This window comes from Python bivittatus, unplaced genomic scaffold, assembly GCF_059951505.1.
Source record: "Python bivittatus isolate LINGU-HERP-01145 unplaced genomic scaffold, Pbiv_v1 ctg000020_np1212, whole genome shotgun sequence".
NCBI lineage: Eukaryota > Metazoa > Chordata > Lepidosauria > Squamata > Pythonidae > Python > Python bivittatus.
This window is the reverse complement of record NW_028277030.1, coordinates 71,620,023-71,640,325: the sequence shown is the minus strand read 5'-3', so window position 1 is coordinate 71,640,325 and position 20,303 is coordinate 71,620,023. Positions and strand designations below refer to the sequence as shown.

Here is a 20,303-nt window from a genome sequence, read left to right as displayed (position 1 = left end):
CCGTGCTTCAGCTCTACGGGTACAGAGAGTTATATTGGCCCAGAGATATTGGCAGCCCTGACAAGCTGCAAAAGTGATGGCCACTAAAGTTCATGAGCTCAGTGTAATTTATTTCCAAATATTATGGTTCAACGCATTCCTTAAATTTTTTTTTTTAATCCGATTCATTTTTTTAGCCTCACGATTTGCTCTGGGAAAGCTTCAGCAACATGAGAAAGAGGAACTGATCGTTAGCTATTGGGAGGAGTGTGTGAGAAGATGAGTTGACTACTTGGATGGGGGACAACCTGGAATTCCAGAGCTGTTATCTAGATTGGGAAGTTGAAAAGGTAACCAGGAAAGCAATGGCAAACTGCTTCTATACTACTGGCAGAGAAACTGCATGTATGTAGTTGATTGAGAATGTGTCTGACTATCTCACCTATAAAATATCGACAATTACTTTCCACAAACTCTCCTTCACATTAGAATCTCTTAATTGAACAGATAAAGGTATCTGACATAAAACAATAAGAAATCCTTGTATATAATTCATTGACACAAGATCTGATTATGATTTCTAGATTACTTATCTAAAAGGGCATTAGATACATTTAGCAGGATATTCTAGATGCACCCTCCAAGTTCAGAAGCAGCATACCTCTGCATGCTCTATACACTCTGCACACTAATAAACACACTTCTTTATGTGTGCCTATATTCACAAATATTAAATCAATTTTAAAAAGAGAGGTAGAATTTAAAAGGGGTGGTATAGAATTTTCAGCAGGATCTTATGATTTGACTTTCATTCATTCATGATAAGGGTAGCCCACAAATCCTCAGTACTATGTACACACATCCATTCTGGCAGTTACTTTTTTCCCATTTTCCACTTTTTTCCACTTGTTCAGATTGCAGGAAATCCAGTATGCTTTTTTTTTTTTTTTTGCACTATCTTAGAAACGAATAACTTTAGCTTCCATAAGGTAATGCTTATGGCATTAAACATCTTGGAACAATTACATTAGGGCTTCTTGAAGCATTCATGGACGAACCTGTAAATCTTACCTATCTGACTTCTATGGATATAAAACTAAGATTTCCAGTATGAGATACCTGTTTTATTGGTCTTGATCTGAAATCAAAGGTGTATCCCCTGAAAAATGAAATTTCACTGAATTTAAGCATGAACCTGGTGCTTTTGTTCCATTAGAATGAGGTAAACATTTCCCTGTTAAACCATTAAGCTTTTTCTATGAATGTATGAAAGCATTTGTTGGTCCATATTCCCACCACAAGGAATAAAAGACATGGATACTTGGATTTTTTACAGAATTATTCTTCAAGGGCTTGGTAACTCTTCATTTTCTACTAGATAATCTTTCTTTGCATAATTGGCCCCCCTGATTAACCTCCATATTCCAAGATAGGCATCCTTTAGTGAGTTTCTGTTAAGTCCTTCAAAGCTACCACCTTTTGGAACAACAGCAGCATTTTCTTCTTCTCCAGTGCTGCCCGTCTCATGTTTATTTCCATTTGCTGACTCCTCCATTATTGGATCTCCAGATTCTGTCTCCTTGGGCATCTCCTCCATTAAAAAGGGTGGTTGACCTCCATCACAGTCTTTCTTCTCTTCTTCTCTAAGTTCCTCTTCCAGATCTTCATAATTACTCTGTTTTCTTGTCTCAATAAACTTGACTACACAATAAATGATGGATCCTACAGTGTTTACCACAACACCTGCTATAAATAGCTTTGTGGGCTCCACATCATTGAATGCTACCATACCAACTGTGATGGTTGCAATGCTCTTCACAACGCCAACGAAACTAGTAGTTACAGCTGAGTTAATGTAAGTACAATGAAGGGTGGTAAAATTCATGGCACAGCCCAGTAAGATACAAGCAATAAAGCTGAAAGTCATGAGGGGATCTTTCCATCCTGGGAAGGACCAGATATTGATAGCTTCCATGCTGACAAAGGTGAATAGGATGAGAAAAGGTGTGGCTGAAACTGCAATGACATATTGGGCTGTCAAGGGCCCATAGTCACTGTCTGTACTCGTCTTTTGAATGACAACCAAATATCCTGCATGTACCAACACAGCCAGAATTCCAGTCACATACCCAATGGGATCACCTGTCAGGTCACCCGCACCTGCCGATTTTGAAAGAAAGAGAAAGAAAATTTACATGCACTTGAGGTATATATTGTCATTCTTATACGAACTACATTAGTAGAAGATAGGCTTTAGTGGGCTATTAGCTACACTTGTTTTAGGAAACATGGAATAAACTGCTAGGAAGAGCTATCATCACTTTGCTTGTGAATAAACATGTCTGGTCACTGCTGGAGGAAAAATTGAACTAGGTAAGTTTTGAATAGATCTGGTAAGGGAAGCCTTATATCCCTGTATTGATGTATGAATGTTCTACTTTCAAGAAAGGCAGTAGCACTTTTTCATTGGGTGACTACACTTCCAATAATCCTTACTCAGCATAACCAGTGCAATAACCAGTGATAATGGAAATGTCAGTTGAAAAGATCTATAGGACAACAAAACCACCTATTCTAATTCTACTTAATTTGGACACGTATATGCAATATATTCAAGAGATAGATCTAGCCTTTGATATACTTTGACTCATACAGGTATAACTTAGAGGGAGTATACCATTGACACTGTGAATGAACTCTAACAGATTATTTTTTATTGCTAGTGGAAAGCATTTTCTCTATATTGAATGTCCAGATGAAGTGAAATCTTAGTAAAGCTGATGATCATTCATCAAATTTGCCTTCTGGTAACCTGAAATAAGTCATAGTGTGAGTAAAGAGAATCTAAAAATGAGCAGAACTAGACTGGTTCAAACTTAAAAATGATTAGGTCAGTGAATTTAGCAAAGCTTTTTTGGATTGTACATTCACAGCTGATTGAAGATACAGGAAATCATACATCGTTTTTTTAATGTTAAACTGTTCTATTGGTTATAATCTTTGTTGTGCAGTTCCATCAATAATTATTCCATCAGTCTGTCAAGTGGGTGTATGTGTGTGTGTGTGTGTATGTGTTTGTGTGTGTATACACATAAGGCTGTTTTGGCCGTTAGTTAACCTTTTTCAAATGACTCCTAATGACAACTTAGTCATTTTGCTGATGTTAACAGTGATGCACAATTTCTCACATTTACTGAGTTCACGTTCTAAAACCAAATTTATCTCAAGTTTATTTCATTATAAAGTTCTTTGCCTGCTGAATGCTGTTTCATTTATTAGTTTCTTTTAAAGAAATCTCATCTGGGAATTCACTTCTTCAAACAAATCTACCCAAGCAGAACGATTTATACTAGTTTGCTGTAGTAAGCATCAAGATTTGGAAGGGGCGAAGTTGTCAGTTCACAAACTATAAACCCTTCATAATCCTTATGCTTTTAGTCCTAGTTTAATAGATTATTTAAAAAATGGGAAAAGGCAATCTAAACAAAGAATAAAGACATGTAACTCTGAACGTATATGGAAGCAAGGGAAGGATGGTATCAAAATACCAACTTTATTGTTATGGAACTAGTCACAAACAGGGAAACCAATGGAAGTGAGGGGTTTCATTATTTTGTGAGACATAATTTAGGAATTCCCCAGTGTCAAACATTTCAGAGATTACCCCTTTTCTTTGAGAACTGGCAATACAGTTAGTGGCACAACAATTATAACAGTAGCACAGAGAAACCAGTTTGAGGGAACCTGGTACAGCAGTACCTGCCTGGGTTAGGGTTAGGGTTAGGGTTGTGTATATTAATTTCTTTGTATTTTACCTCAGTCCAACTGTTATGGGTAATATTCTTAAAGCATTGTGGAGGCCCTGGAAAAGGCAAAGTTAATCTGTACAAATTTTACAAGTATTGCTATGATGCTACAAACATGCACATTTTGTAAGATCGTTGTAGAAGTACATTAAAATGCTGCCTGTGATGAACCAAACTCTTCACCTTCTCTGATTATTAGTGCATGTTTCTAACTGCTTTTGAACTTCAGAAATAGAGAAACCTGAAAAAATATTAGATGCCCATCTACAATGCACTTATACAGTTTTCCTTAAAACAGCAATAGCTTGTGCTAAAAATGCTTAGGATCTCCTTTAATTAATTTTGCTGTTCCAATGATTTGCAGGAAAATTCAACAAAGGAGTATGTGCATAATGTAGGATTATTTTTTATATTTTATTTAATGGATGTGGTGCCATCCAATGGAACTGAATGCTGGGAGATCCAGATCAGATAAAGGAGAGAATTTCATCAACGTTCCATAGTTAAACTACATAATTTGCTTCTCTAAGATGTAAAGATGATCCTCTCCTTTTTAGAGATTAGTCAAATTTAAGAAGTACAATTTTATCTATTGCTCTCAGTTAATAATAATGATTCTAATCCAACAATAATTGAACATTATTACTTTAATATTAAATATTAAAAGCAATAGAACAATTTAACAAGAGGGACTGATATTTTTAAAAAGCTGCTTAAAATCATGTGGCTGCTTAAAATCAAAACTAACTATAAAATGACTGAGATAGCTGTAGTCATAATGGCTATAAACTGCCATTAGTATCAGAGGCAGCATTTCTGAACACCAGCTGCTAAGAAATAACAAGAGAGGACTATTGGCCACATGTCCTATTTGTGATGGCCCCAGAAGCAGCTGGTTGGCTACTATGGAAACAGAACTGTGGATCAGATTGGCTCTTTGATCTGATCCAACATGGCTATTATGTTCTTATGACTGTAATTAAGAATTAAAGCATAAGAGTGAGCAGAATTTTCTTCCAGTGGCAAGGTTCCTCTCTCTCTTCACTTTGTAGAATTATCAAACTAGTGACACAGAATCAAAGTTAGAGCCAAAATTAGGACATTTTTCCTATTGCTATATAGAAAAAACCATAAAAAAACAGCATAGGTAATCTCAGTGATACAAAGAGATGCTCACAATTGTATCCAGGGGCCTATTTCAAATAGTTTTCAGTGCTGGACCCTTCCATGGAAGTATAGCATGACTGTAGCATTACGTCTATAGAAAACATTCTTTTAAAACAGTTGTGAAAACAATGCCACTGAGAGGATGTAGGCTCAATATTAATATTTACAAAGACCATATGTTACAGAAACATATGTGAAAATGTGGTTGTCTACTATTGTTGCTTCAAAATGCAGTCAGGTCTGCTTAGAGGATGGATGTTTAGTTTGTTATTAATGATTACTTTTCACAAATTTCCAAGCCAAGCAAAAATCTTGTGTCCCCAGTAGAAAATAAATATGAACCCTCTTTTAATAATGATAACAAGAGAATGTCATTTAGAACTGCATGAACATTTTACCCATTTAGATTCATCCCAGCCATTTTTTTAATGTCTACCTGAACGTAAATGAGCAATCAACACAAGGATCTAACATTACATCTCAATCCCCCCCCCCCCCACATATATATAAGTGCACCAGAAACTTTGGTACCTCCTCCCTCCCTCCCTCCCTCCCTCCCTCCCTCAGTCTATTAAGGTGATGATAGTAGACTTTAATTATAGATTATAGAAGCAATGACACTGCCCAGGAGATCCATAATGTAACTTTTCACAAGAGTTTCTTCTCATCCTTGGCAAGAGCATGTATGTGTCAGAAAACTCAGGCAGCTGTAAGTAACACAAGGCTGAAGAGGGGGGGGAAGCAGAATTGGGAAGAATCAGCTGGACCACTTCAGGCACCAACTCTTCTCTGTACAAGAATATCATCCACGAAGGATAAAACATTCAGTAATACAATATAATAAGATATAAGATATAATAATCCATAACTGCTACTGTTATGTGTGGAAAATATGGGAAGTTATATTTTGTTGTGAATTAGAAGTTGTTGTTGTACCCACCTGTACTTATCTTTGTTTGTTTGTTTCTTCATAAAGCAGCTACGAGTGCACAGGAAAAAATATGTGACAGTGTTTTCATCCTTCTGAGCTGAAGGATGAATGAGCATTTACCATGGGAGAAAAAGCACATGAGAATCCCATAAACTTTGATCATTGGAAGACAGAGGAAGTGTGCTGTGTGCTGGTGTGGAATTAAAAATAAAAAATAGCATGGCCAAGCTAGGGTTAGGAATGGGCAGCTTCTTCACACAGTGCGTTATTGCATTTTCAGCCAAGACATACCTGAGGACACATGCAAGGAGGGAAGGCAGACCATTATGCCACTAGGTATGTATATACAGTGTATGTATGCATTAGGCATCTATATTTGCCAGGAGCCAACAACTGAGTTGCCTGCACTGCCCCATGCATTCAGTTCCAAACACATACATTTGTGCCTTTTAATGTGTGGGGCAGTGCTTAGAAGCAGGTATCAGTGGGCCTGAAGTCTTGCCAGCTGGATATGGGGAAGACTAAAGTGAGACTCCACTAACTATATGTAGGCTGGGAGAAGGCATGATGGGGAAAACCAAAGCTCAGGACTTTCATGTGTGTCTATTCACATCCCAAGGTGCTGGTCAAAGCCTCAGTGGTATGTACAATGGGGACTGTAAGAGGTAACGTAAGAGGAATTAGGTGAGAAAAAAGAAGCATGTGGAGTGTAGAGAGCAAGAGTTCTGTGAGGACTGGAAGGGGATTTAAAACAATACACAGGAAAGGACACCAGGAGGCAAAGATAGGAACTATGAGAAGATAGACTGGAAAATTAATGGGATGGGAAAACATCACTATGAGATGGTTGGTGGAGAGTGCCTTAGGAGTGTGATGATAACCCAGAGAAACATGAAAGGAGTAGGACATGGCTGGTTGGACCAGGGGAGGGGGAAAGCAAATGAAGATCCAAGAGGGAATTGGAGTGGGGGGGGGGCAGTGATGGGTTGCCAGAGAAGACAGGACTGAGAGAGATGAGATGGAAGGTGAAGTGTGCATGCCCAGGGTTTGTGGTGGCAGCAAGTGTGAAAATAATGAAAGGAAGGGGGATTACGGAGGGACCATGCTAAGGGAGGGAGGCAGGGCTGGTGAGAAGGGGCAGAGCAGGATTTGCAAGACTCCTGGTGCAAGGAAGGGTAGCTGGGCTGCGGAGGAGCCCCGTGGAGCCTCTTCCTCTGGCTCACTCACCTGCCAGAGCAGCCCCGCAGGTGGTGATAAGGACGGCCACCGACACCCCGAGGGAGGGGATGCCGTTCTTGAGCACCAGGACGCCGATGAGGAGGGTGACGAGGGGCAGACAGCGCTTGAAGACCACGTACATGGGCAGGCTGAGACCGCGCAGGGACCAGAGGGTGAGGCAGGACTGCAGCGTGGAGAGGACCGTGACCCCAGCGAAGACGCGCACCAGGCTGAAGCTGAAGGGCGGCATTTCTAGGGTGCCCCGCCGCCGCAGCATCTCCAGGCTGAGCGCCGCCGTGGAGCTGGTCAGGCACTGCAGCAGCGACAGAAAGGTGAAGTGGTAACGGTTGAGGAGAAACTTCAGCAGGATGTTGAGCGAGCCGGAGAAAACCCCGTGCGCCACCGCCACGGAGATGCCCAACGCGCGGCCCCGGCACAGCTGCATGCTGCCCAGACGCCGACCCCTGACCGCCCAAGCCGGTCGGCGCCCCGGCTCCCGCCTCTGCGAGGCACGGGAAGGAGCTGCGATCCTCTCGTGGCCGGGAGCCGCCGGGGTGCAGGGGGCTCCGCGCCTAAGCAGCCGCGAGGAAGAAGCAGAGACAACTTTGCTGACAGCCCCGAGCGCAGCGCTTGACGGCGGAGGGGCGGCAGCGGGAGGGGGACGGTCGGCGATCAATCGTGGTGGGCGGCGGGGGGGCAGGATCCGCTGGGAAATGCCTCCGCGGATTCGGCCACCGGCAGCCTACCAGATCCCCCAGCTGCTCTTGCTGACGCAGAGGGGGGCTGGGTGCCCCGGCGCTTCCCATTACCCTAATGAAATGGGGACAATCGGAAGAGCGTATTGGCCACGCTTCCCACTTGACCCGCTGAGATTGTTCTGGCTATTATGAATCATGGATTTGCTTTGTTCCTGGAAGGAGAGGAGGAGTGGAGCTGAATTAGAAGGTGGAAGGGTGGGGCGACCTTCCCCCCAGATTTTAAATAATATTTTTAATGTACAAATTCGTCGGTTGCCTTGCCTGTCTCGTCAGAATAAAATCGCACACTCGCGCTCGCCCTCCACCGCAGGAGCGCGCGCACACGCACCCGGTTACAAACAAAGCGAAAACCGAGCTGCGAAACCCAGTTCATAGCTGATGCTTTTCCGCGCACAATTTGCTAATGGAATAGCCATCCGTCCTTATTAAATGAATTAGGGTTAGTGTCCTTATACGGAAATGCAAATATTGATCCAGCCGAGTCTGGCAGGTTTTCTGCAAGCTAAAGAAACAGGTGCTTCGAAAGTCGCGGCAAGAGTTAACCCTTGAGGGGAAAGTAGCTTGATTAGGCGCGGGGAAAATGCGACCAAGGAAGGTGCCCAAAGTGCGCAAGAAGGAAATCTTTAGGGTGGTTTTATGCATGCAGGATATTATTTTTTTCTCGCGCATTTAATTACAATCTCCGTTCAAACGACTCTTTGAAACAATTTCCCACTTTTAAAAAGAAGGGGGGGGGAGGGGAAGAGGCGAAAAAGAAAGAAACCGCTGCAAAGAGAGTTGGCAAAGATGATTTGCCCTGAAGTGATGGAAGGCGAATGTATTCCAACAGTAGAAAGAAGCGAACCACAGACTGGTGGCGCTCCGAAGTCAGTTATAACTTGAAGGACTAGAATAGCCTCTTCAGCAGCCATACTGGGAGTTGTAGCCCATGGCCTCTAGAAGGCCCCAGGTTGCGAAAGGTGGGCCAAGCCACATGGCACACCCCACCCCCAGGCCCAGGCCCCACACCGACTGAACTTCCATCAGTTCCATCAGCCACTGAAGGGACGGCTTTGGAAATGGCTCCGCTGTCTTTGCGAAGGGGCCCAGCCCTGGAAAAAGGCAGCTCTTCTGGAGCGAGGAGCTCGCGGCGTCAGCGTCGAATTGTTCTAGAATTCGACTGCGTGGCAGCGGGCTAGACGTTACGGCTTAGAAACAAATCCTGCACTTTTGCAACACGTCTAACTGTTGCAAGCACAATTCCTCGCCACCTGTTTCGAGGCTGAGAAGACCCTCCTCGTAGGCAACGCACAGCCTGATCTTTCACCTGCTTCCTGGGGAATTGCGCAGCTTTCCACTTCCAGCAGTCCAACTCGTGCTTCCTTCCAGGAAGCTCGCAATTGAACAAGGCACTAAGGCGACAGCCCCTTCTCCCTGCCTGTCCCCTAGCAACTGCTCTTGGAAGGGCCACTGACGCTGCCTCTGACTGAATGACAGGCCTTCATCACGATCGAGGCGCTCTTCTTTCAAGAGCCAGAGAAAGCCAGACTCCCCATCGTTCCCTTTTCTCTGATGGCACGGGCAGAGGTACAGGTCACCTCCAAAGAAATGCGCCGTCCCAGGCGGAATCTCCCTCTTTCAGTTCTCAGGACTTTGAAGTCGAGACAGTCGATCAAGGACAAGCAAAACAGAAGTCCCTTGGGAAGAATCTGTAGGGGCCAGAATTCCTTGGTGGGAGGACCTTAGGATGCCAGCAATGGGCTGGGCAAAGCCCAAAGTGTCTCACATTTGCTGTTCTTTTCTGAGACCCATTTTCCCACCCCCTTCTGACACTTTCTTGTCTATTTTGTACTGTCTCACTATGCCTCCTCGGCAGCAGGCAGGAGTAGATCATTCTTGCTGAAGCTCTCTGAATTGCTTGCTTGCAGAGTCTTAGGCAAGGCTATTGGTTGCACATCCCTGCCCTAGAGACAGACAAGGCTAAGGGCAGTGGGAAGAGCCAGAGACAGCATCTAGGGCAGACTTGGGCATTACAGAAGCATGCGCACAGACACACACACAAATATATTATCTCTTTTCATAATAAAGTTAGAAACAGTTGAAGAATCAAGCTGCATTTGGTTTAGGTGGTCCAGATGCTACAGTTAACACCTAAAATGTGAAACTATACAGACTATTTCTTTTTCTCTGATGATTGGGTCCATTTTTATTATTTGCCTGTACAAGCATTTAGAAGCAGCTGTGGAGAATAGAAGGACAGTGGAGGGAAGAGGAAAATGTTCATGTTAATCTAAGTCAGTGCTTCTCAACCACAGCAGCTTTAAGATGTGTGGACTTCAACTCCCAGAATTCCCCAGCTAGCATGCTGGGGATTTTTGAAGACCTTTAAAATATAAACTTGATGGCTAATAATGCTTCTTGGTTATCATATCCTGGAGACATTCTCAGAAAAATGGTGAGAGAGATGCACCCCAGTGTTTGTTTCACACGGTGCCCATGTGCCCAAAGGACTGTTGAAGTGACAGAGAGCAATTCTGGGATGTCCGTGGGAATGGCAGCAGAGGCAATGGCAGTCTTTTTCCTCTGCTGGAGGATAAAACCATAGGTTCCATATGGCTTGCTTATACCTGCTGCCCTCAGATGATGTGCAGGATACTTCCCATTGCCAACCCTACTTCTTGCCTTTTGCAGTTTGGCTGATTCTCTGTATTGGCACATTTCCTGTCTCAGCAGCCAAGAAACACATAGCAGGAGGGCAGGATAATGGTCTAATTTCAATTAGAAGGTGCAGCAGAGGAGTCTGGAATTCTGCAAATGGTGGCTCCAAGGGCAGACATAAATGTCACAAACTAGCATTTCCCAAAGCACCGACTATGGTCCATTACCATCAACAAAGCAATTAAGTCTATGTGCCTATAGCAATTATATATTCAAGCCCTTTAAGAATTCTTAAATAGAAACCATATGGATTTGGCAGTTTTTAATTTATCGTAAGATCTAGAACTTCATCTCTTGTTATTGCTGTTTGCTTCAATCGTCCTTTGTTATTAATTAATTAGATTTATATGGCCTCATCCTGCTATAGTTCTTTTTTACCCTCATTGTCCTCCAATAGAATTGCCCTCCAGCCCATTTCATGCTTCTGAGGTATTTACTGAATTCTTAAATTAAAATGAATTTTAATTAGTTGATTCATTTTAAATGCATTTTTAAATCTTACTAGCCATACTTTTTTTTGGGGGGGGGACCTTTATTATTTGCTTCCATTCATTTTAGTAATTTTGAGAGGAATACCTAGAACATTTTCTGGATATCATTATTTCAGATTTTGTAATAACGCTGCAAATTATGAGCTGGAAGAGTATACAGCAGAAAGAAGATAAGATCTTGAATGAAAACAGGACACTATGATGCCAGCAAAACAGTTGCCATTAAAATGCATTAGGCAACCAAATGAAAGGTCTGCTAATCTTTTTTACTCTGAAATCACAATTTTATGATGATCTTGAAGAAAGAAGATTAAATATAGAGGGTACGGTGGTCAAAGAAGTCTACTGTATATTCCTCCACTACTCTAGAATTGATTCAATAAAAGTCATATACACTGGGGCTGTAAGAAATGTTAAGCTTTTTAAAGCAATACTGACAAAATATGAGACAAGGACTGCCACTGTCAATCAAATGTTTATAGTGGTCATAGACCAGCATAGACTGCCAGTCCTTTCCCACCATTGTTCCTTTGCAATTCTTTTTTTCTCATTCTTAGTGAGACCTGCAACAGCCTATTAGAGTCTAGAGTTATCCTAATCAATCAGCCTGCCAGCTATGCCCTTTTACAGGAGGCCCAATTTTATCATCTCTCCACAGTCTGTATTCTGTGCTCACTCAGATGCTGTTTTTTGGATTCTCCTCCCTCCCTTTTCTTTGTGTGACCAACAGACCAAAAAGAGGAAATTTGTGGGCAATTTTCTAAGAGGAAGCCAAATGTAGAGAAAATAGCACCTGTACTGAAGAGTAAAAAAAAAAAATCCTATTATTAGATAACAGTAGAAAGGTATGGATGCAATACTTTTCAGTCTTGACTCATTTCATTTTCAGAATAGTCCTCCAGCTATAGGGACTGAACAGGGACATACATGTCATAAAAAGAAATCAAATCTATCCATAAAGAGGCACAGAGAAAATGCAGGGAGGTGGTTTTGTCGGCACTACATCTTCCAGCATATATAAAGCTACCTACATACAACCTATTTTCCCTATTTCACTCCTTCCCTGAATGAATTCATTTAGTGAATGCTGCTTTGGTATAACAGATATGGATTGGGTGTGAAAAAGGTGGAAATATCTTTATATTTTCTTTTCCAAAGCAAGACACCTTAACAGTGATTTCTTTATCCAAGTCATTTCAATGTACTCAATGCTAGAGCTGAGGATGGTGGATTTTCTGTGAAAATTAATCAAGCAAACAGTTACCAGCTAACAGAAAGAATTGGAAGGAATTTAGAACTTGATATTAACTTATAAGCACTGCTGAGATCTCACTAAATCCACAAGCACAAGTTTAAATTCCCACCTAATGACAAAGCTGACTAGATGGTTCTAGGACAAACTTAAACTAAAAGGGGATGGGGGAGGAGAATCATACGACCTGCTTGAGCCCTGGAGGAAAGCCTGGAAATACACATATTCTAAACATTGTTCTTGGTTGTCTGCCTGCCTGCCTGCCTTGAATGAGTGGTAATCCTATAACTGGGTGGCAGCAGGTTAGGGAAATGATACTATCAGCAGATACTGATATCCTGGAAGAAATCAAGTCAACATGGGCATTAAGTCTTACCAACCAAGTATTGAGCAAATATATTCTAGTGCACCACTAAGCAACATTCATACCCTGAATGGAGCTTGGAATATGGAATTAACTGGATCATGGATTGTTCGTTTAGGAAAGCAAAATGGAACACCCTTTGTTCTTTCTTATAGATCGTACAGTGACCGTTCATAATAGTGAAATCTCATTTGTAGTACTCCAATTTAAGAGGTAACTGAATTAATCCTCTAGGAGCAGTAATTTTAATCTGTGCTCACAATAATTCAAAAGCATACTGGGATAAACACTCAGAACAGTTTCATAGAAATCTAACATTTTCATGGCATGTGCAATGGGGAAAATATGAAAGAGGATTAGTCTCACAGTGTTGACTTAAAAGACTACTTTTGAATGCTACTGAAAGACCTCAAGATACTGCTGTGAACCTTAAAAACTGCCACTTAAAAAAACATAATTTTGCTTGAAGAATTAAAAGTTGATTTTCTGTAACTGGTGCTGGTGAAACTTCTATATTATGCTGCAAGATGTTTATAATATTTTTCAAATTATTTGTTGAAGTTAAGGGTCATATTACATTTAATGCCCAGCAAATCTATGATTGGATTTATTCATTATTCAAAGAGGGCATAAGAATGAAGCAATTTATGGCAAAAAGTTGCGAATCAGGGCTGAGGGCTGATAAAATTCAAAAACTTTGCTGTACCTATACAATGTAAAGAACAGATATTACCATCTCTTTAAGCCAAATGATTAAATCATTTATAAGGTTTAATCTTGCTGAACATTTTTTCCTTTTCCAGTAATTTATCTCTCTCACACACAATTTACAGAACATTTCATTAAATCTACTTTCTCTTAACATCTTGTTTATACAATGTCCCGAAAGAGATAAAAGGAAGCATTATTAATACTGGAAATAGGTAGCAGTATTGCAAAGAAGTAGCATTTATTACTTTGAGCATTACAATAGCTACATGCAATCATTTTATAGTTCTGTGCAATTTCTTGGCTGAAAAATTTACAAGTAAATTGTGATGTTTCAGTCTCCTACAATCTTCTTTAAAACACAATCATTTACACTATATAAACTTGATACATAGTAATCAAATTCACAAATTTTTGTTTTAGAGATTTGAAACTTAACTTTTTTTTCAGAAAATGGTGCCTTTTTAAATTCTTACATGCATATTAACTATCTGGAGAATTTTGCTTCTAGAAATACTTATATATTTTATCTATCCCTTTATGATCATTATAAGCAAAACATGTTGGATACTTTAGGATCAAAAAATGAATCAGCAGTCAAAACAAATCTACAAAGAAACTGTTAAATCTTTTTTCTCTCTCTCCAAAATTGGCTGGAAAACACATGAATTATTACTTTAAAACTTATATGGAAACTAAACCCCATCTTTCAATGTGATGCATCATGGTGGCAGAGGAGTGATCCTGAGAGGGACAAGCAAAGAATGCTGGAAGTATATACCAAGAGTATATAATCCCAGTAGGGTCACCCAAGATGTGAAGGTCTACATGGTCAATAAGAGTTGACACCAATTTATGGCACATAATCAAAACTGAAAGTAGAGCAAAGCAAGAAAAGTACAAGTCTCTACAGCAGTTAACTTCTCTATTCCAGAGTTGAGCAGAGCTGAAAACTGATGGCTGTCCAGTTTCCCATTAACTTTATTCAACATGGCTAATGAGCAGCGTGAAGGATCAGTGCAGATGAAACTATATACAAAATTGATGCTATACTGGTGGAGAGCAAAAAATAAAGTTTGTAAGGGAAGTCAGAGTTCTGAAAATGTTGGGAAAACTGTTCTAGTCACAATTAGCACAGCTATCAACTTGCTGGAAGGCTACATATTTGGCTGCTTTGGAGTCTCAGACTTCTCTTTACTTCTGGCCAAGGAGATGAAAACCAATTTTACTCCCACATTTTTATCAATTATATTTTTAAATGGACATGGTTGGTGAAATCCAGAATGTATTAATATGGATGCACACAAACAGATACATTAAAACTCACTACCATGTTTCACAAGTAGTACCACATATATGACTGGATTGAGCTCCAGCATATCCTTGTCAGGAGATGTCTGTTGACCTTCCACAACTTAGCATCTTCCAGATGAGTTGTATTACACTTCCTACCATCTTTGGTAAGCTGGCTGAGGGAAACTGTATTTGTAGGGTTCTAACACAACTAGAAGTTATCAGGTTGTCAGAAACTGATCAGTGTACACATTTACATCATACATGGTACAAAAGAGAAAAATATGCAATGAGTAACTTTTTAAAAATTGTTTTCTTGACTGTTATAAGACATACTGTGACAACATTTAGCCAGTGCTAAGTTTGCTCATTTGAGAGATCAGCTTTGTGTGGAGTTTAAATTGTCTGTCATAGATTAACCAATTGACTTTTGAAATATATAACATTTAGTTGTAATTATTTTCATTAGTAAATATGCACAATTTTTAACATCATATAAAGATAGAATGCTTTGTAGCAAGTGAACACTAAGCACAGAAAGTAACTGTACAGTTTGGATCAGCATTTCAGTGGCACTACAATACTGTTTTCTGCCTTAGGCATTTTGGCCCTGTCTTCTGGTTTCTCTGGATTCTGACCTTAAGGTCCTGTTCATTTTATCCTTCAGGAGTTGGTAACCTTAGTTCAATCATAGTTTAATTCAGAATAATGGGATCCAAAAATATAATAAAGAAAATGACTGTAGTATTTGTCTCACAGACAAAAAGGAAGATAAAACTCAGATTATATAATCATCAACTGTATGCACTGTGTGCCATATTACAATGCAACATTACTTGCAAAGTATTTCCATAATGAACTCAGTTCAATGCTGATACTTCGTTGGATGATAAATTCTATACCCGAACAGTGGGAATAGTCAAATTGCAATGAAATTTGCATTTTTAGCTAGATATAAGACACAGTTTCAATTACCTAATATTTACAACAGGAATAGTTATAGTGCCCTTCAGATGTCTTGGAATACAATTTCCACCATCTCTTGACAGTAGTCATGCTATCTGGGACTGTTAAGAGCTATAGACAAAACATCTGGAGGTTACTAAGTCGCCTGCTCATAATTTAGATAATTATTGTATATGCTATACACAGTGTGTGATCATTTTGTTGACCAGGTTCTATGAAAGAAGTTATATGAATCTGTCCTTAATCACATATTTGAAACGTCAAAGTTCATTTTAAAACCTAACATTGTTAGTAAGGCATATCATGGCAGATCGTGTTGCCCAAGAAAATTAAAATAATTTCTTCTAAATCAGTCCTTTGCTATTGAGAAATCTTTCTATGCAGGAACTACCAATGAAGATGGACAATAGGTCTTCACAGTTTCATCCCAAGCACAGTCTGCCACCTATGGAGAGCAAACAGAGTTTAGGACAAGAAATAATATGCATTCAAAAAGATATTCATGTACTGTATCTTAATAGCACACAAGTTTTATATGCTTGCAGTGGTAATTTTGCTCCTGCAATACTACAAAGTATAAAGCCAACATACATGAAAAGAGGCCAAAACAAATTTTAAAACATCAATTTCTAGATAAACATAAATAAACAAATAATAAAATAAATAATAAAATTGCATTCTAAATATTTTCATTTATGTCTAATGACCTCTAGAAAAGAAACTAACATTACACTGTCAAGTGGTCCAAAACAGTTATAAACTTGTAATTTAAGTTTACTTTGGTAAGACATACTGAATACCAAAGAAGAATTCAGAGGATTTCCAGGAGCAGATTTCACCAGTTTCATAGCACATAGTTATGAAGATTTAATTAATCACTTTATGATATCAGCAGACTTCTAACAGTTTGTAAATGTATTTAATAATATTTTAAAATAAATGCAAGCTCACAGTTTATACCAATTTATTCTAAAGTAAGTTAGAATGAGTTTCAGGAAAAAAATGTACCGGAAAAAGAAGAGCATAAACTACATCAAATTTGGTAATGCATTTAAATTTCTGTAGCAAAGCATCAGAAAATAATAATAACAGTATACTCACATACACATATAGTCATATAACAAGGAAAGGATGAACAGATAAATTAGATTTTTTTTAAAAACTCTGTAGTTGGATCAAGTTTATTATAACTTAAATTGGTCTACATGTGTTTCAAAAGGTGTTTCAACATTAACAAAACCTACAATAATTGTAGCCATACATTATATTACTGTAAATCCAAACTAACCTCCCACTCCATTTAGTGGATTTTCAAAAGTACAAAACAAGACTTTATTACTGTTCAATGAGTTATAATTTGCTGAGAAAAAAGGTTTGATATTAAAACACAATAATTGTGTAATACAGCCTATCCAGCTTTCCATTCATGATGTTTCCCCTGATCTACTGATAGCTGTATAATAAACACATACAGTAGACCACATATTTAGAGTTCAGAAAACAAATATTTTCTAGTACACTCAACTGCCAAGAGGAAACAATACATAAAATACCACCTGCAAAATCCCTGGGGAATTTCCACCTGAGATTGTCTTAATTAGCGTCTCATGGCAATTTCTGAATATTAAGTATAGCAATAATTATTTCAACCAATCTTAGGAAAAGCAAACAGGATTTACACAATGTAGGCTGCTGAGAACCTTTTACTTAATTCAGTCCAGCTCTGTTACTGATAGTACAAGGAAAAATGTAAATATAACTAGGGAAAAATAGCAAATAAAACAGAGAAATTGCTTTGATAAACAGCTGATAAATTATGTTGATAAATATTCTGTGAGCTCTTGAAATCTAATCATCAACCATTCCCTAGGAGATTGATTTAAGAGATCCCTAAAATTTCTATGTTACCCATATAGCACAGGAACTTGGATCTCACTCATCATCTTTAAACATGAATACACCATTTAATTTAAATTATCTATCAGGTGTCCTAATTCAAACCTAATGTTTGTCAGTGTGTTAGCAGAACTACCTGGATCTAACTTCTTTGATAAACACATATCCCCTTTTGCATGAGAGAGAAAGACAGGCCTATAGCTTCTACTTCAGATAGTCAATTGGAGAATGAAAGCAGAATCAGAACATCAGACTTTGGAAAAGTGTCCCTTCTTCTGAAAAATACTTGAGGACAACCAGAGCTATACAGCCATACAGGTGAAACTCGAAAAATTAGAATATCGTGCAAATGTTCATTTATGTCAGTATGGCAACTCAAAAGGTGAAACCAATATATGAGATAGACGCATTACATGCAAAGTGAGATATGTCAAGCCTTACTTTGGTATAATTGTGATGATTATGGCGTACAGCTTATGAAAACCCCAAATTCACAATCTCAGAAAATTAGAATATTAAATGACATCAATAACACAAGGATTGGAAATAGAACAATATCGGACCTCTGCAAAGTATAAGCATGCATATGTACTCAGTACTTGGTTTGGGCCCCTTTTGCAGCAATGACTGCCGCAATGTGGCGTGGCATGGATGGTATCAGCCTGTGGCACTGCTGTTATGGAAGACCAGGATGCTTCAATAGCGGCCTTCAGCTCCGCTGCATTGTCCCTCATTTTTCTCTTGGCAATGCCCCATAGTTTCTCTATGGGGTTCAGGTCAGGTGAGTTTGCTGGCCAATCAAGCACAGTAATCTCATGATCAGTGAACCAGGTTTTGGTACTTTTGGCAGTGTGGGCAGGTGCCAAGTCCTGCTGGAAAATGAAGTCACCATCCCCATAAAGCTCGTCTGCGGAAGGAAGCATGAAGTGCTCCAAAACCTCCTGGTAGACGGCTGCGTTGACCCTGGACTTAATGAAGCACAGTGGACCAACACCAGCAGATGACATGGCTCCCCAAATCAACACAGACTGTGGAAACTTCACACTGGACTTCAAGCATCATGCATTGTGTGCCTCTCCATTCTTCCTCCAGACTCTGGGTCCTTGGTTCCCAAATGAGATGCAAAAGTTGCTCTCATCAGAAAAGAGGACTTTGGACCACTGAGCAACAGACCAGTTCTTTTTTTCTGTAGCCCAGGTAAGACGCTTCTGACGTTGTTTGTTGTTCAGGAGTGGCTTGACAAGAGGAATACGACATTTGAAGCCCATGTCCGGGATCCGTCTGTGTGTGGTGGCTCTTGATGCACTAACTCCAGCCTCAGTCCACTCCTTGTGAAAGTCCCCAACACTTTTGAATGGCCTTTTCCTGACAATCCTCTCCAGGCTGCGGTCATCCCTGCTGCGTGTGCACCTTTTTCTACCACTTTTCCCTTCCACATAACCTTCTATTGATGTGCTTTGATACAGCACTTTGGGAACATCCAACTTCTTTTGCAATTACCTTTTGGGGCTTTCCCTCCTTATGGAGGGTGTCAATGATGGTTTTCTGCACAACTGTCAGGTCAGCAGTCTTTCCCATGCTTGTGATTTCTACTGAACCAGCCTGAGAGACCATTTAAAGGCTCAGGAACCCTTTGCAGGTGTTATGGATTCATTAGCTGATTAGAGTGGGACACTTTGAGCCTAGAATATTGAACCTTTTCACACTATTCTAATTTTCTGAGATTGTGAATTTGGGGTTTTCATAAGCTGTATGCCATAATCATCACAATTATACCAAAGTAAGGCTTGACATATCTCGCTTTGCATGTAATGCGTCTATCTCATATATTGGTTTCACCTTTTGAGTTGCCGTACTGACATAAATGAACATTTGCACGATATTCTAATTTTTCGAGTTTCACCTGTATGTTTTCAGTACTGACATTCAATGGCAATAAAATATGATCATGCACTGCTTTCTGCTCTTTAGTCTCTAGCTATTTTTGTTTGCCTGGTTAGAATAAAATAGATTTAATATGATTTGTGAAGTATGGATTGAGGATTCTGGGGCTGTCTCAGGTTCCTGTCTCAGGACTGTCCATCATGATTTCATTCCTCCCCAATCCTTGAATTTTAAATTAGTTATGTCTAACTTGTTTCACTGATTTTGATGGATCTTATTCATGACTAATGTTAGCTGAAACAGAGTTAATACTTGTACAGTGAGGAACTTTTACTGGGTCAGCAGGTTTACACAATATACCAAACTCAGGACAACAAAACACAGTGGCTATGTTCACATAGTTTTCTATGTCCAAACAAAGTCACCATAATATTGCTTAATGTGTTGGCCTGGCTCATCCAGTGTACTAATGCAAGGGTTGGATCCCTTTCAATACATTGAACCATAAACTATCCAGCACCATTATAGCCTAGCCTACTTGCAAACCTAGCCTTCTAGCCCTTCAGCAAGTAGGAAGGAACTGATGAGAAGGCAGGCAGTTTCAATGAAGAGTGTGATTAAAAAATTCATTATATGACTTAACTATGTAAATTTTTACAGTAACATCCAGAGTTTATAATTATAGTTATTAAAAGGATAAAAAATGATTAAATCTTAAATTGCTAATGACTTCAGAAATTTTCTTTATTGTGTTTTGTTTGTTTAACAAATTATCATAAATTAATTGATTTTTAATTACAATGCACCAGGGACTTTTTAACCGATCAGCATATTATATACAAGCTATCATAAATCTTTTTAATTTCTATTTTGATTTTTTTAATTAGGTACCA

At 39.5% G+C, this 20,303-nt stretch overlaps 2 protein-coding genes across 3 annotated transcripts in view; both read right to left on the bottom strand.

The window, feature by feature from the left end:
* Positions 1 to 1,270: 1,270 nt before the first annotated feature.
* SLC35D3 (solute carrier family 35 member D3) lies at positions 1,271 to 7,753 on the bottom strand. The gene is made up of 2 exons (XM_007420912.2): positions 7,111 to 7,753; positions 1,271 to 2,139 (listed from the first exon to the last, which is right to left on the bottom strand). Exons 1-2 carry the CDS (start codon positions 7,544 to 7,546, stop codon positions 1,325 to 1,327), a joined length of 1,251 nt encoding a protein of 416 aa, XP_007420974.1. The 5' UTR covers positions 7,547 to 7,753; the 3' UTR covers positions 1,271 to 1,324.
* A 5,657-nt stretch (positions 7,754 to 13,410) lies between these two features.
* PEX7 (peroxisomal biogenesis factor 7) overlaps positions 13,411 to 20,303 on the bottom strand; it is a 68,356-nt gene continuing 61,463 nt past the window's right edge. For both annotated transcript variants that reach the window (XM_007420901.4, XM_088141328.1), the window contains exon 10: positions 13,411 to 16,075. In XM_007420901.4, the coding sequence (XP_007420963.1) occupies positions 16,007 to 16,075 (69 nt within the window). In that variant the 3' untranslated portion in view covers positions 13,411 to 16,006. The remainder of the gene's footprint in view (positions 16,076 to 20,303) is intronic.